Source organism: Notothenia rossii (genome assembly GCF_949606895.1).
Source record: "Notothenia rossii genome assembly, chromosome: 10".
Taxonomy (NCBI): Eukaryota; Metazoa; Chordata; class Actinopteri; order Perciformes; family Nototheniidae; genus Notothenia; species Notothenia rossii.
The window spans coordinates 23465838-23479604 of record NC_136908.1 but is presented as its reverse complement, the minus strand read 5'-3'; the positions used below and the strand labels follow the sequence as shown (position 1 = coordinate 23479604).

The following is a 13767-nucleotide window of genomic DNA, read 5'->3' as shown; positions in this document are numbered from 1 at the left end:
GCCTTGCTGTTCCAATAGTTTTGGAGGGGACTTATATTCACTTTATTCTATAGGGTTTTATATTGTTGCATCTATTCACTTGTCTTGTGTCTTATCTTTCTGAGAGAAATCATTATTTATTTTATTTTATTTTTATTATCATACTTTTTACCTCCTTGCGTCTCTTAACCTGTTAAAATGTTATATTTTGCTGCATGTATCTGTAAAGGTTTTAACATCTGATCTGAGGGGAATGTCTTGCTGTTTATTTTTAACTTGTGATGTGTGCCATTTTGTAAAGCACTTTGAGCTGCAAGTGCTGTATGAAAAGTGCGATATAAATAAAGCTTTATTATATATAGATATATATATATATCTATATATACATATATTCAGGATGTTTGTGTATATATTTATATATATATATACATATACTGTACATCCTGGGAAATGTTACAATATGTTAAAATATTTTAATATATACACATATACAGGTAATAGATAAAAGAGGACAAACTGGGAAAAACCTGCCTTCTTGTGGCCACAATGATTAACAACATTATTGTCAAGGCACACATAATCACATAGTGATAGATCCGGTTAATACTTTCAAAAATAAAACAAACTATATGTAGTAACCCAGTGTTTCCACTGGAGGGCAGTGTTTATGTGTCACTGTAATATCAAGGCGTCTAACAATGTTACAACCATAGACTACAACCAGTCTATGTTTACAACTCTACCACTGATTTGGACTATATAACACTCCTGCTTATACATTCCCTATTTAAAGAAGACTACGGTTTGTTTATAATTTCTCCGAATATCTCAGTTGTTCCACCACTATTTAGCTTTTAAATCATGGACTGTTTTAACCACATTAGAGCAGTGGTTCCCAAACGGTGTGCCGCGGCACACTGGTGTGCCGTGAGGCAAGTCCAGGTGTGCCGTGGGATTTTGTGACAAACATACGTTATTATTGCAATATACAACTACACAAAAATAATTATTTTTTTATTTACTATATCAGTACTTTGTATGCACACATTTCATAATACAGAGGCAAACTCTATACCTAAAAACGATTATTTAAAAAATAATCCTCACAGAACCCCGTATTCCGCTGTTAACGCAGTTGCGCAGGTGGGATTTATAAGACTGTGACACATCAAAGGCTGAAGGACAATATTAAAACTGAGAAACAAGCAAGCGGGAAAATGGAGCGCTTTCTTGTGCGGAGCAAACCAGCAACCACCAGTGTAGAGACTGCCGACAACCCACCACCGAAAGAGAAGAGGAAAAAAACTGTCAGCAGACAGTACCATGACAGTTATCTGTCTTATGGCTTCATTTGGACCGGGGATGTGAACAATCCTCAGCCCGAGTACGTCGTCTGTCGGGAGAAGTTAGCTAATGCTAACATGGTTCCAAGCAAGCTGAAGAGGCACTTGGAAACCAAACATCCCGCCCATGTTCACAGTAACTTGGACTACTTCAGAAGAGCGCGGGATCTGAACCAGAGGCAGCAAGGACGTTTGTTGGATTCTGTGAAAGTGTCTGATAAGGCAATGGAGGCGAGTTACATGCTAGCGGAGCTCATTGCAAAGCAGAAGAAGCCTCACACAATAGCGGAGACACTCATCCTCCCTGCTTGCAAAATACTTGCAGGTGTCATGCTGGGTCCAGATGCCGCAAATGAGCTATCGAAAGTGCCGTCGTCTGATAATACGATCAAAAGAAGAATCGACGACATGTCCGAAGACATTGAGGAACATTTGGCAGAGAAACTGCAGGCGAGCGGCAGATTTTCCCTCCAAATAGATGAATCTACGGACATCAGTGGGGCTGCCCAACTTCTGGCAAACGTCAGATATGTTGATGCTGACTCCATCAAAGAGACATTTTTATTCTGCAAAGAAATGGAAAGCCACACCACGGGAGAGGAAATATTCAGGGTAACTAATGACTATTTTAAAGAGAACAGTCTGACCTGGAATATGTGCGTCGGTCTTTGCACAGATGGTGCGGCGAGCATGACGGGGAGAGTGAAAGGATTCATTGCTAAGGTGAGGGCACAAAACCCACATATCGTGACAAACCACTGCATTCTGCACCGAGAGGCATTGGTTGCCAAAACCATGCCCCCGGAGTTGACTGAGGTGCTGAATCAGGCCGTGCAGATGGTGAATTACATAAAATCAAGGCCCCTGAAATCTCGCCTCTTCTCCCAGCTGTGCGCCGAGATGGGAGCCGACCACCAAAGCCTGATCCTGCACACAGAGGTACGTTGGCTGTCACGGGGGAAAGTCCTATCCCGTCTTTATGAGCTTCGGGAACAGCTTTTGGAGTTTTCAGGTGAAAACGCTGTCCCACATAAAGACAAGCTCGCGGATGAGAGGTGGTGCGCCAGGCTGACTTACCTCGCAGACATATTTGGGCATCTGAACGAGTTAAACGCCAAGCTTCAGGGAAGGAATGAAAACATTTTATCGTCCACAGATAAGATTCGGGGGTTTATGGGCAAACTTCTCCTGTGGCAGGAGGCTTTGGAGCAGGGCTCCATGGACATGTTCCCGCTGACATCAGCTGCGCCGCAGGCAGCTAAGGAGCGCGCTGTGTATGCGGAACACCTTCAGACCTTAAAAGAGAGGTTTGAGCAGTATTTTCCACGTGTGGCTGACATCGAGGACTATGACTGGATCCAAGACCCATTCCACCAGGAATCCTCCACAGAGAAGCTCTCCATGAAAGAGAGAGAGGAGTGCGCAGAGCTCCGTGTGGACCGCACACTGAAACTCAAATTCAGTGAGCTCCCACTGGATCAGTTTTGGTTGGCTTCTGCATCGGAGTACCCAAGCATCTCCCACCACGCGATTGAGCAACTACTTCATTTTCCCACTACCTACCTGTGTGAGCTGGCGTTCTCTACTCTGACTTATATGAAGAACAACAGCAGGTCACGGCTGTCTGTTGAACAGGACTTGCGAGTTGCCCTCTCTTCAGTGCCACCGAGGATTAAAAAAATCTGCGCGCCCCGACAGGCACATGTATCCCATTAATCTGTAAATAGGCAAATTTTAAAATAGCACATGTTTCAATGCTGATTGGTGAAATGTTATATTCATAATTTGTAGTTCAGGACCATGTTTCCTTGCATTGACAGTTCTCTGTGCTGAGTTTCTGCTGAGTTTCCGTTGCCTCATTTTTAATTTTGTGACCTGTCTGGTTTAAATGAGTGTGTTGCTGCTTTGATGAAGCCTAATTTGCTAAAGTTTAATAAATTATATAATATATATATTATATATATATATATAATATATATATATATATTTATATTTATAAATTAATTTAAAAATTTTTTCGTTAATAAATATTTCATGAGTAATATAGTTGTCTTTGTCACATTTTATTTGCCATTAGTAAATAAGTATGCACATTTACAGATATTTTACATGATATGAGTGATAACACGTGTTATAAGGGCTATTTTAGGGTAGGTGTGCCTTGAGATTTTTACTTGTCCTTTGGTGTGCCTTGGGCCCAAAAAGTTTGGGAACCACTGCATTAGAGTATTAAATAGACTGACTGAGAGTTACGTCATCTCCGACCACTTTTTTACAGCAATGGCGGATCGTGGAGCCTCTCAATCGTTCCCCGGAAGTTAGCGCCAAGGCTAGCAGAGCTGTAGAGTTGCAGCATAATATCCCGTTCGTGACGGACTTTTAAAGGTAAGAAGAAGTTTAAAGATTTATATTTCGGATATTATCAGTACATCTGATTCAAATTAACATGTGTATTAAAGGATGTCAGTGGATTATCCCTAAATTAGTAGATTTAGGGAACGTTTACAGATAACAGATTAAGCTAGGATACCATACCATAGTACCATACACTATACCAGGGGTCTGCAACCTTTTTGACCAAAAGAGCAATTTTGCTCCTTTTTCCAAACCATTTTTTTGTCTGGAGCCGCAAAACATATTTCATATCTTGATAGCTAATAAAGTTGTATTTATTGTTATATCAGACAAAAACTACGTTTTTTTTGCATGTATTAGGCTATTTATTACATTATATAAAACTGTTAACCTCTAATAAGAAACAAATAACTCCTATAAGGAGAATTAAAAATAATACACAGGCCTACTTTAAAATAAATTAAACACAGCACTTGGGGAGTCCTCTGCACATTTGAAGGAAAACAAAATATTATTAAAATGGGCCCACTTTGAAATAAATAAAACATATAGCTGCACCCTAAAAAGAGTTAAAGGTAGGGTAGGTAAGAATGGAGAAACCAGCTCGAGTGCGCTAGAATTTGAAAATACACAACCGGAAAAAATATGCCTCTTCCTTCAGACTTTCTTACAGAGTCCCTCCTCCAACACACACGAACGCGCATCACCAATGAGGCCACGATATACATTTGTGCACAGATGGAAGGCTGACAGGCAGGTAGGCCATCCAATCATTTTAGCCGGGCCGGCTAAAATGCCGTGCTTTTCACAGCGCTACGGCTTCCAGAGATTAATTTTTGTATGTATTTGTTGTCAAAGCATTTAATATATTCATTGCTATCGGGACGTTAAGATCATTCCATGAAATATAACAAAAAGTGTTTTCTGAAATAAATTACATACCCCATTGAATTATGACCGAAGATTGTCAGCTGTCTTCGTCTCCCTTGTTGTTCCTCGATACGTAAAGGCTGCAGCACCGTTGACAACTTCTCTCTACACATCAAACATACCGGTAAACCAGCATCGTTTGCTGTGAAAGCATATAACTGTCCACACAGAATTTAATTCCTGTGGTCCTCCGGTACTTTTCTTTGATTTATCCATAGTTCGCTCATCGAGCCGGGGGTCCGGTTATTCACCCGCAGGAAAAGGCGCTCGCGCGGGACCGTAGCAGGATGTGACGCATATTTTAGTTGACCTAATTAAAACCGTTTTGTTTTTTATTTATGTGTCACAGTATCACCTCAAAATACAAGATACGAAACATTTTCAACCATGCAACAAAATATAAATAGTCCTACAAATACTTTTATTTTATTTCCTTCTTATTTTTGTCTAAGCTCAAGGGAGCCAGAGCAGAGGGCTTAAAGGGCCGCATGCGGCCCGTGGGCCGCAGGTTGCCGACCCCTGCACTATACCATAGTTGTTGAATACACAGTATTAGGAAACACTTTATACCTACTGGACATGTTATACTCATTACATACTGTATATAAAATATGACCAAGAATGTGAGACAACTTTATAGAAATTCATATCACATCTGTTACTGATGCCATTTGTCATACTTTGTTAAACTCACAAATAATAAAGTTCCATAACTTCAGTTGGGAACAAAGACCACACCTTATCTCCCCAAGGCAATTTCCCATCCAATAGGTGTGCTATATAGGTGTGTATAACCCTTTCTCCTGTCTGTTACTCCCTCTTTCAGCACAAGAACCAGAGGGGGATTCAATGGAGCCTGAATACCTGCACTGAGACCCTCACCCTGCACCCTGAGTCTCAACTCTCAGTGTTTTTCAAGCCTTTCCCTGTTTTTTTGTATTAAACAAAACATTAAGCTTTCCCAATGGTGTGGTTTTCGTTTTGTGAAAAAGTGCAAATGCAGTGTTTGTATATAATAACCTCACATATTTTTTTGCTGTTGGTCGTGAAATTGCTCCTGCTGACTTGAGCCAGCCATTTTTTCCTCCGCTCTGTGTCAGTGGGGAAGCCGTACATTCATACTCCTTTCTCGGAGCGATTTGAGCATCCCCAGGCAGCACAACAAACCATGGTGGCGACTAGGAGGCAGCACAGCAAACCAGGACGACACGGAGGAAAAGGTACGGACAAACTGCATGATATGCTATTCAATGTTTATTGAATTCCATGTATTTGCAATGGATGTTCCTAAAACAACACATTTAACATCATCATCATCATCATGCTGCTGCTGCTGCTGCTGCTAGTCACCTGTCGGTCTCCTGTCCTTTCTGAAAGCCATAAAGATGAAATTAGTCATTTAGATAACTTGTGTCCTCAATTACCATGGGATTACTGAAACAACCATGAATTTAAGAAAATGGTAGAAATGAATCTAATCTGAATTTTGAAGCATTCCTTTAGATCCCCTCCCTCTAAATATATCAATAAACATTAGAAAGTGATGCTCCTGACTACCATACAAGTTTAAGAAGATAATATTGGTTTTAAAGAATTCAAAGCTATAAATAAACAGCAACAGGCTCTTTAACCAAGGCACTGTTAGCCTAACATGTAAACTAGTTGTTCACACTAATCCTAATATGATCAATTAATATGATCAAATTCTATTTTATTTTTTAAAACATATTGATGTAAATCCATACACATATCGATTTGTTGTATAAATATTCCAAATCAAAACCTTTATTCACTAATAATTACCAAAAATCGTAGTTCTATCTCCTGTTATCAATGCATTCACATTGCCCGCCATGAACTTCCGGGGAACGATCCTCGTCTACATGAACCACGTGACGATAACCGTTTTTGGACTTCCGCTGTCGTAACTCTTCTGGACTGACTGTATTCATAATCGAGATGCCCTCCGGTGGCCACAAAAAGTAACTACATCACTAGTGTCAAGTTAAAGTTAAACACTCAATAACTGTGACACTTCCGCTAAATACTTTCAAAAATAAAACGTTTACAATTGACGTACCTGTATGTGCTCTGTGACCACAGTCTATGGTTGTGAGTGACCACAATTTAAGGTTGTAACTGCTATTCTATTTACATTTCACTATGCAACATGTTGTAATTTTTGTTTTTTATGAGATAGATAGATACACAAAGCCGCCCGGAAGCCGTTTCTTATTATTACTCTTTTACTTCCATCGTCAGGTCAGTGACAGTCCTCTACGAACTTCCTGATGACTTTTTTTTGTTTTGTTATTTAACTTTTAAGGTTGACTTTTAATAGGTCGATACAACCCTATGTTTGTTGTTTGTGCACTTGAGTCAAAAGTAACATGAGAGGCAACAAACTGAGGCTAATCTAAGGCTACCTAAAGGAAGCAAACCCATCATGGCGGCCGCCACAAGACTCATATCAAGGTTGACACTGGTCACTGGTAGGTTTATAATTTCCCCTTCTTCATTCACCGTGTATTAATAGGTACAGACAGTAATACGTGCAGTGTGCTAATCTCTGCAGGACTCGATGTTTTTCCTTAGTCACGGGCGTCAGTTCATTTGGTTTTACTGTTTAAACCCCCAAATGTTTGCTACGTGCAACTGTTTTGTAAAGGTAAAGTACCCGAATAACCCTGGGGAAGTTTAAAGTAAATTATTATAAGTTTCTCTTGGGTCACAACTAGTTAGAGAGCCCTTGGGCTTTGCTTTTGCCTATTTACATCTTAGCTCTGATCCATGACTTTGAAAAAGGATTACCAGCTGGCCCAGGACTGATTTACATCCAGTCATTTCAATATAGAGCATGACTGTGGCTCTAAATCATATTTATTACTAATTATATATGAATTCTATGAATGATCAAATTGTTGATAATAGTGAAACATGAGTACACTTTCCCTGAGTCTTGTTTTGTCTAAATCCAACACTCAAAAATCATAAAAAAACAGTGAAGCAGATTATCCTACCATTCATTCATGTTCTAAGTGATTCATAGACTGTAGTCATTTCAGGTTAAATGTAAAAGCTGAAGCATCATTGGTCTTTTACAACAACAGACAGCGGAAGCTATTGCTTTTTAAAATAAAGATCAACGTGGGTTTATTTAGTTTTTAGGGATGAAGTGCAAATACACAAAAAAAAGTCACTAAAGTTTAACAATAAATGTTGTCAATATCATAAAGCAAGACATGCACATTGATGTTGCTTGAACATGGAGGCCAGGAAATTCTGTATTATAAAATGGGAAACTTTTGACCTTTTCCCAAACAAATGTATCGATAAAGGAAGTCCTGGCACACACATTATTCCTCCTGCACACCACACTAAATAAAAGTGACTCGATTGGTCGACACAGGCTGTCCGTCTCAGGTATTGCTCTGACTTCCTGTTGCTCTCTCCCCACCCAGGAGGAGGCAGTGGGATCGGGCGGGCGGTGTGTCAGCGCCTCGCCTCTGAGGGCGCCTCCGTGGTGGTCGCTGACATCAGCGAGGAGTCGGCCCATGACACCCTGGGGAGCCTGCAGAGGGACCTCAGAGGGCAGGGTCACATGGCGGCTGTGGTGGATGTGTCTTCAAAAGAGAGTGTAAAGAATCTTGTCACAAGAATACAGGTCTTTACTACTGCCCAAAAACAATCAACACACTGTGTGTTTAATTAAAGCTGCAACGAAGTCAAGCTGCAACATTCTCCATTCAATTTTCCCCTTCTGTCTTGTCTGTTAACAGTCAATGCTCTCCCTCTGCAGACTCACTACTTTCAGCCTCCGTCAGTGTGTGTGAACGCAGCAGGCATCACCCAGGACGACTTCCTGCTCAACATGGACGAGGATCATTTTGACAATGTCATCCGGGTCAACCTGAAGGTACGCAGCCTGTACCGCAAAGCTTATCGTAGAGGTTAGTGAGTTAACTCATTTAAAATATAGGTAAACTTTAGAGGTTCAGACCGTTTGACTACTGACCAATCAGTTCACTGGAAAGATGTATGTCATCATTCCTGCAGGATCATTACAGGATCAAAAGCACTAATTTTCCAATAAAGTTTTAACCAATAAAGAGCGGTATACAGTTGCAAGTACAAGTATGTGAACCCTTTGGAACTACCTGGATTTCTGCATAAATTGGTCATAAAATGTGTTCTGATCTTCATCTAAGTCACAACAATAGACAAACACAGTCTGCTTAAGCTAAAACCAAACAAACAATGATATGTTTTTATGTTTTTATTGAACACACCATGTAAACATTCACAGTGCAGGGTGGAAAAAGTATGTGAACCCTTGGATTTAATAACTGGTTGACCTCATGGCAGCAATAACCTCAACCAAACGTTTCCTATAGTTGCTTATCAGACCTGCACAACGGTCAGGAGGAATTTTGGACCATTCCTCTTCACAAAACTGTTTCAGTTCAGCAATATTCTTGGGATGTCTGGTGTGAATCGCTCTCTTGAGGTCATGCCACAGCATCTCAATTGGGTTGAGGTCAGGACTCTGACTGGGCCACTCCAGAAGGCGCATTTTCTTCTGTTGAAGCCATTCTGTTGTTGATTTACTTCTGTGCTTTGGGTCGTTGTCCTGTTGCATCACCCATCTTCCGTTGAGCTTCAATTGGTGGACAGATGGCCTAAAGTTCTCCAGCAAAATGTCTTGATAAACTTGAGAATTCATTTTTCCGTCGATGATGGCAATCTGTCCAGGCCCTGAGGCAGCAAAGCAGCCCCAAACCATGATGCTCCCTCCACCATACTTCACAGTTGGGAAGAGGTTTTGATGTTGGTGTGCTGTGCCTTTTTCTTCTCCACACATAGCATGTGTTCCTTCCAAACAACTCAACTTTGGTTTCATCTGTCCACAGAATATTTTGCCAGTAGTGCTGTGGAACATCCAGGTGCTCTTTTTGCAAACTTCAAACGTGCATATCAGAACACATTTTATGACCAACTTATGCAGAAATCCAGGTAATTCCAAAGGGTTCACATACTTTTTCTTGCAACTGTATATTCCTATGGGACGGTAGACTCTTTTAGAAGTTCCAGAGATCCGTTAAGATCTCTCTTCCCTCAATGCAGTTTCCAAAACATCAGACAACTTTTTTTTAAAATAATAACAACATTGATAACACTTCATCAAGACTTTCCCATTTAAGAAATGAGTTCACTGTGGAGGTTTGCGAGAAAAAAAAACCTTCTTCTAGTATGGAAGGTCATTCGTAGTGAGAGATTGAAATACAATTGCTCATCTTCTGCAGTGTTCCTTTCATTGCTCTCTCAGTGAAGTCAAATCTGTTTGACACAGCATGAAAGTGAAAGTGAGCATGAATATGAAATGCACTTCCCTCCCTGCATCCCTCCCAGGGTTCTTTCTTGGTCCTTCAGGCCGTGGCTCAGGCTCTGGTGGCTTGCGGAGCACCCAAAGGATCCATCGTCACCGTGGGCAGCATCGTGGGAAAGGTGGGAGCATGGTCTCTCTAATAAGTAGCTTTAAGGTTTTTATCCAGAAAGGTAAAACACTAAAAGTGACAGTAGAGTCATCCCCAAATATTAAAGCTACAGGTTAGTGGCAATTGTGGTTATGAACTTTTATAGCAGTTTTCTAAAGCATAAGACACAAGAATACACTTTCAGAAATCTATCAAGAATATATTTGTATTTTTAAATAAAGTAGGAATGCCAGACCATTTTTTTTAGGAGCTGGTTAATGAGTCGTTCAGTCCTCTCTGAGTGGGGGGGGGGGGGGTTTGACCTTTTGATGTTCCATAACAAAACCTTTAATGCTGAACTTGATGTATCCCTTCATGCTCGTAGGTGGGAAACATCGGACAGGCCAATTACTCCGCCTCTAAAGCAGGAGTGGAGGGTTTGACCAGGACCGCGGCCAAAGAGCTCAGCAGGTGAGAAGAGCCTGAAGCAACAAACACATCCTGACCCACAGTGATGGTGAGTACAGAGTCATACAATATAATAATCTGCTTTCTTTGTCCGTTGCTACAGGTTTGGCATTCGGTGTAATTGTGTGCTGCCAGGTTTCATATCCACTCCGATGACGGATAAAGTTCCAGAGAAAGTTATTAGCAGGGTAACGCACACACACGCACGAGAATACACAGATTAAGTAACACTTGATCTATTAGGTTTAAAATCCTGATTTTAACCTCCCGTCGTAATTCTGAACAGTGATTACTATGAAGTTTATAAAACTACTTATATTTTGTGCTGTAAATGACATTTTGTGCATTTCAACAAGTGAAGCCATTTGAAGTCCAAGATGTACCAAACACAAACTGTTATTTAAGCAGAGAGGGTATTGCTGATTGTTTATGATAAAGTCAAAATAACATGAAAATTCCTTTCTTTCCAGTGTATAATTCATCACTAAACACCTCTTTTAGTAAACCCATTTCTTGCCTCGATTTTAATTTAAACTGCAGTCACTTTGACCTCCCTGCAGTTAAGATAATACAAAAACCCTTTATTGATACAGCCTTAAATCTGCTCTGTCATGTTTCATTGTGTTTCAGATGAAATCCTTGGTGCCTCTGGGAAGAATGGGTGAGCCTGCAGGTCAGTGCTGACTCATGTTAACATCACTGTGTTCACCGCAGACCTTCAGTCTTTATTTCACTGTAAAGGATTGTAAAGGAACTTTTCTAAGCTCATGAATCTAAACTAGAAAAAGGTTTTACCGTTGGACACAAAACCATTTGAAATGCTGTTTTTTGTAAATACTTCTTTCTTCTTAACTTCCCCACACCTCTGATTCTTTTGTTCTGTTAAGTGAAATGAAGTACAGGGATGTAGATTGACCTGCCATCTCTTTGTCCTCCTCTAGAGGTCGCTGATGTCTGTGCCTTCCTCGCCTCAGATGACTCTCGATACATCACCGGAGTCAGCCTGGAAGTGACAGGTGGTGTGACTCAGTTCTCTCACAGCTGTTTCTGTAAAAACTCTCCTGTCATTTCATTGTCTTCAACATGTGTTCTTTCTTTGTCAGGTGGACTCTTCATTGGATAAATGGACTGTCTGTCACACCGATGAAGACCAATGGGAGGCCAGTTTCTTCGTAGTTCATTTAAATGTTGAAAATTATACTACTTTGATAATTATGTTTTGAAATTGTGGTTGTGCCAATAAACACCTGTTTGTAATATTTCTGTACAGAATGTTGTATTTTGATTTGAAAGATCTGAATAAAGTGTTTAACTAAAGCCTTCAGACGCCTGCACTGTCCTAAACTCTCATCCTAACCCCGCTCAGAGGGCTGACCGGAATCAAACGTACTCAAGATCTTCAGACCGCTCTGTCACACCACTGGAGCCTCTCAGGATTATCTTTGTGCTTTAAAAGCTTTTTTCTGATCCTCTGTAGGTTGGTGATGGAAACACTTTTGGTTAAGTTAAAGCACTGAAAAGGGTTTGGACCGCTGAGCTCTTTAAAGGGCGCTCCACTCTGATAATGAGCTCATCTGCTTTCGCCGCTGCATAGTTTACCGTAAACATCAAATAAAAGCACACTATGGTAAATCCAAAATATTTTTAAAACATGCCATGGAATACTACCTCGAAAATATCATAAAAAAACAACATACACTGAACAAAAATATAAACGCAACGCTTTTGTTTTTGCTCCCATTTTTCATGAGATGAACTCAAAGATCTAAAACATTTTCTATGCACACAAAATAACTATTTCTCTCAAATATTGTTCTCAAATCTGAAAAAATCTGTGATAGTGAGCACTTCTCCTTTGCCGAGATAATCTATCCCACCTCACAGGTGTGGCATATCAAGATGCTGATTAGACAGCATGATTATTGCACAGGTGTGCCTTAGGCTGGCCACAATAAAAGACCACTCTGAAACGTGCAGTTTTGCTTTATTGGGGGGGTCTGGGGGGGTCCGAAAACCAGTCAGTATCTGGTGTGAGGGTTAGGATTAGGGTTAGGGTTAGGGTAATGTTGTGAATCGAGTTGCCTGTGTTCATCGTCCATAACATACGCCTGCCCATACCATAACCCCACCACCACCATGGGCCACTCGATTCACAACATTACCCTAACCCTCGCACCAGATACTGAATGTTTTAGATCTTTGAGTTCATCTCATGAAAAATGGGAGCAAAAACAAAAGTGTTGCGTTTATATTTTTGTTCAGTGTAGTATAGCATTTTGGAAAAAAGAGAATATCAAAACAAACAAGTTTGTCTAATTAATGTTCTAGTATTTTGAAGAATAACGGTAACGATTTAAATTAAAGCCGTGGTAGAGTCTGTCAAATATATCAGAAAAACAGCATTGAATAGTACACCAAAAATATCAGAAAAAATCACCATAGTACCATATGCTGTAAATATCAGGAAAAAGTCATAGTATGGTGTGTCCAAAAAAAAGGACACAGAATAGTATGTTAAAAGTAAAAGAAACCTTTGTCCAAAAATGGAATGAAAAACAACATAAAGTGTGTCAAATGAATGTAATGTTGAAAATATCCTTAAAAACGTCTTACATTTATATTATGTATAGTATGTAAAAAATATCAGAAAAAAACAAATAGTATAGTATGTTGAAAATATTATAAAAAACGAGATGGTATAGTATGTGAAAAGAATATATCGGAAAATATCATAAAACAGCATAGTATAGTTTGTTCATATATGAAGAAAATTCAGTTACAGCATGTCAACAAGTCATAGAATAGAATACTATACTGTACTGTGATGTTCTTATGGAACACTGGACATTTTTTACTTTTCTATACTAAAGAAATACTTTAAACTATGATATGAAGTATTTGCAGCACACAAACTATAATATACTTTACTATACTCAACTCAACTATATTATAAATTATGGCATACCATATCATTTACCTCCCATCTGATTTTCACTTCTAACTTCTGATATTTCCATCAAATTGCTATATTTCTCTAACAGCAGTAGAATTTTAAGATACATTTGGAAGGTGTCACAATGTACCCACAAGCTTTACACAACGTGTCCTCTACAACCTGACACACTCCGCAGTGTTTTGTCCACTGAACAGAATATTATGTATTGTCTTGTAATTTCCCCCGCTCTAAAGAACCTGAACAAATGCAAAAAGATCGACAA

At 39.8% G+C, this 13767-nt stretch overlaps 2 protein-coding genes across 3 annotated transcripts; both read left to right on the top strand.

Annotated features, from left to right (window-relative positions):
• Positions 1 to 1196: 1196 nt before the first annotated feature.
• Positions 1197 to 3038, top strand: LOC307022092 (zinc finger BED domain-containing protein 5-like; the record flags this gene model as incomplete). Its single annotated transcript, XM_079654665.1, has 1 exon — positions 1197 to 3038. One exon carries the CDS (start codon positions 1197 to 1199, stop codon positions 3036 to 3038), a length of 1842 nt encoding a protein of 613 aa, XP_079510791.1.
• A 3645-nt stretch (positions 3039 to 6683) lies between these two features.
• Positions 6684 to 11871, top strand: hsd17b8 (hydroxysteroid (17-beta) dehydrogenase 8). Of its 2 annotated transcripts, none has more exons than XM_079655950.1 (9): positions 6684 to 7099; positions 8069 to 8244; positions 8407 to 8523; positions 10017 to 10112; positions 10467 to 10552; positions 10653 to 10737; positions 11180 to 11222; positions 11491 to 11565; positions 11653 to 11871. In XM_079655950.1, the coding sequence occupies exons 1-9, from the start codon at positions 7054 to 7056 to the stop codon at positions 11670 to 11672; spliced, it is 744 nt and encodes a 247-aa protein (XP_079512076.1). In that variant the 5' UTR covers positions 6684 to 7053; the 3' UTR covers positions 11673 to 11871. The 2 variants fall into 2 exon arrangements, with proteins under 2 accessions (XP_079512076.1, XP_079512075.1); XM_079655949.1 differs by having other exon boundaries at positions 6692 to 7099; positions 8069 to 8271.
• The last annotated feature ends 1896 nt before the right edge of the window (positions 11872 to 13767 follow it).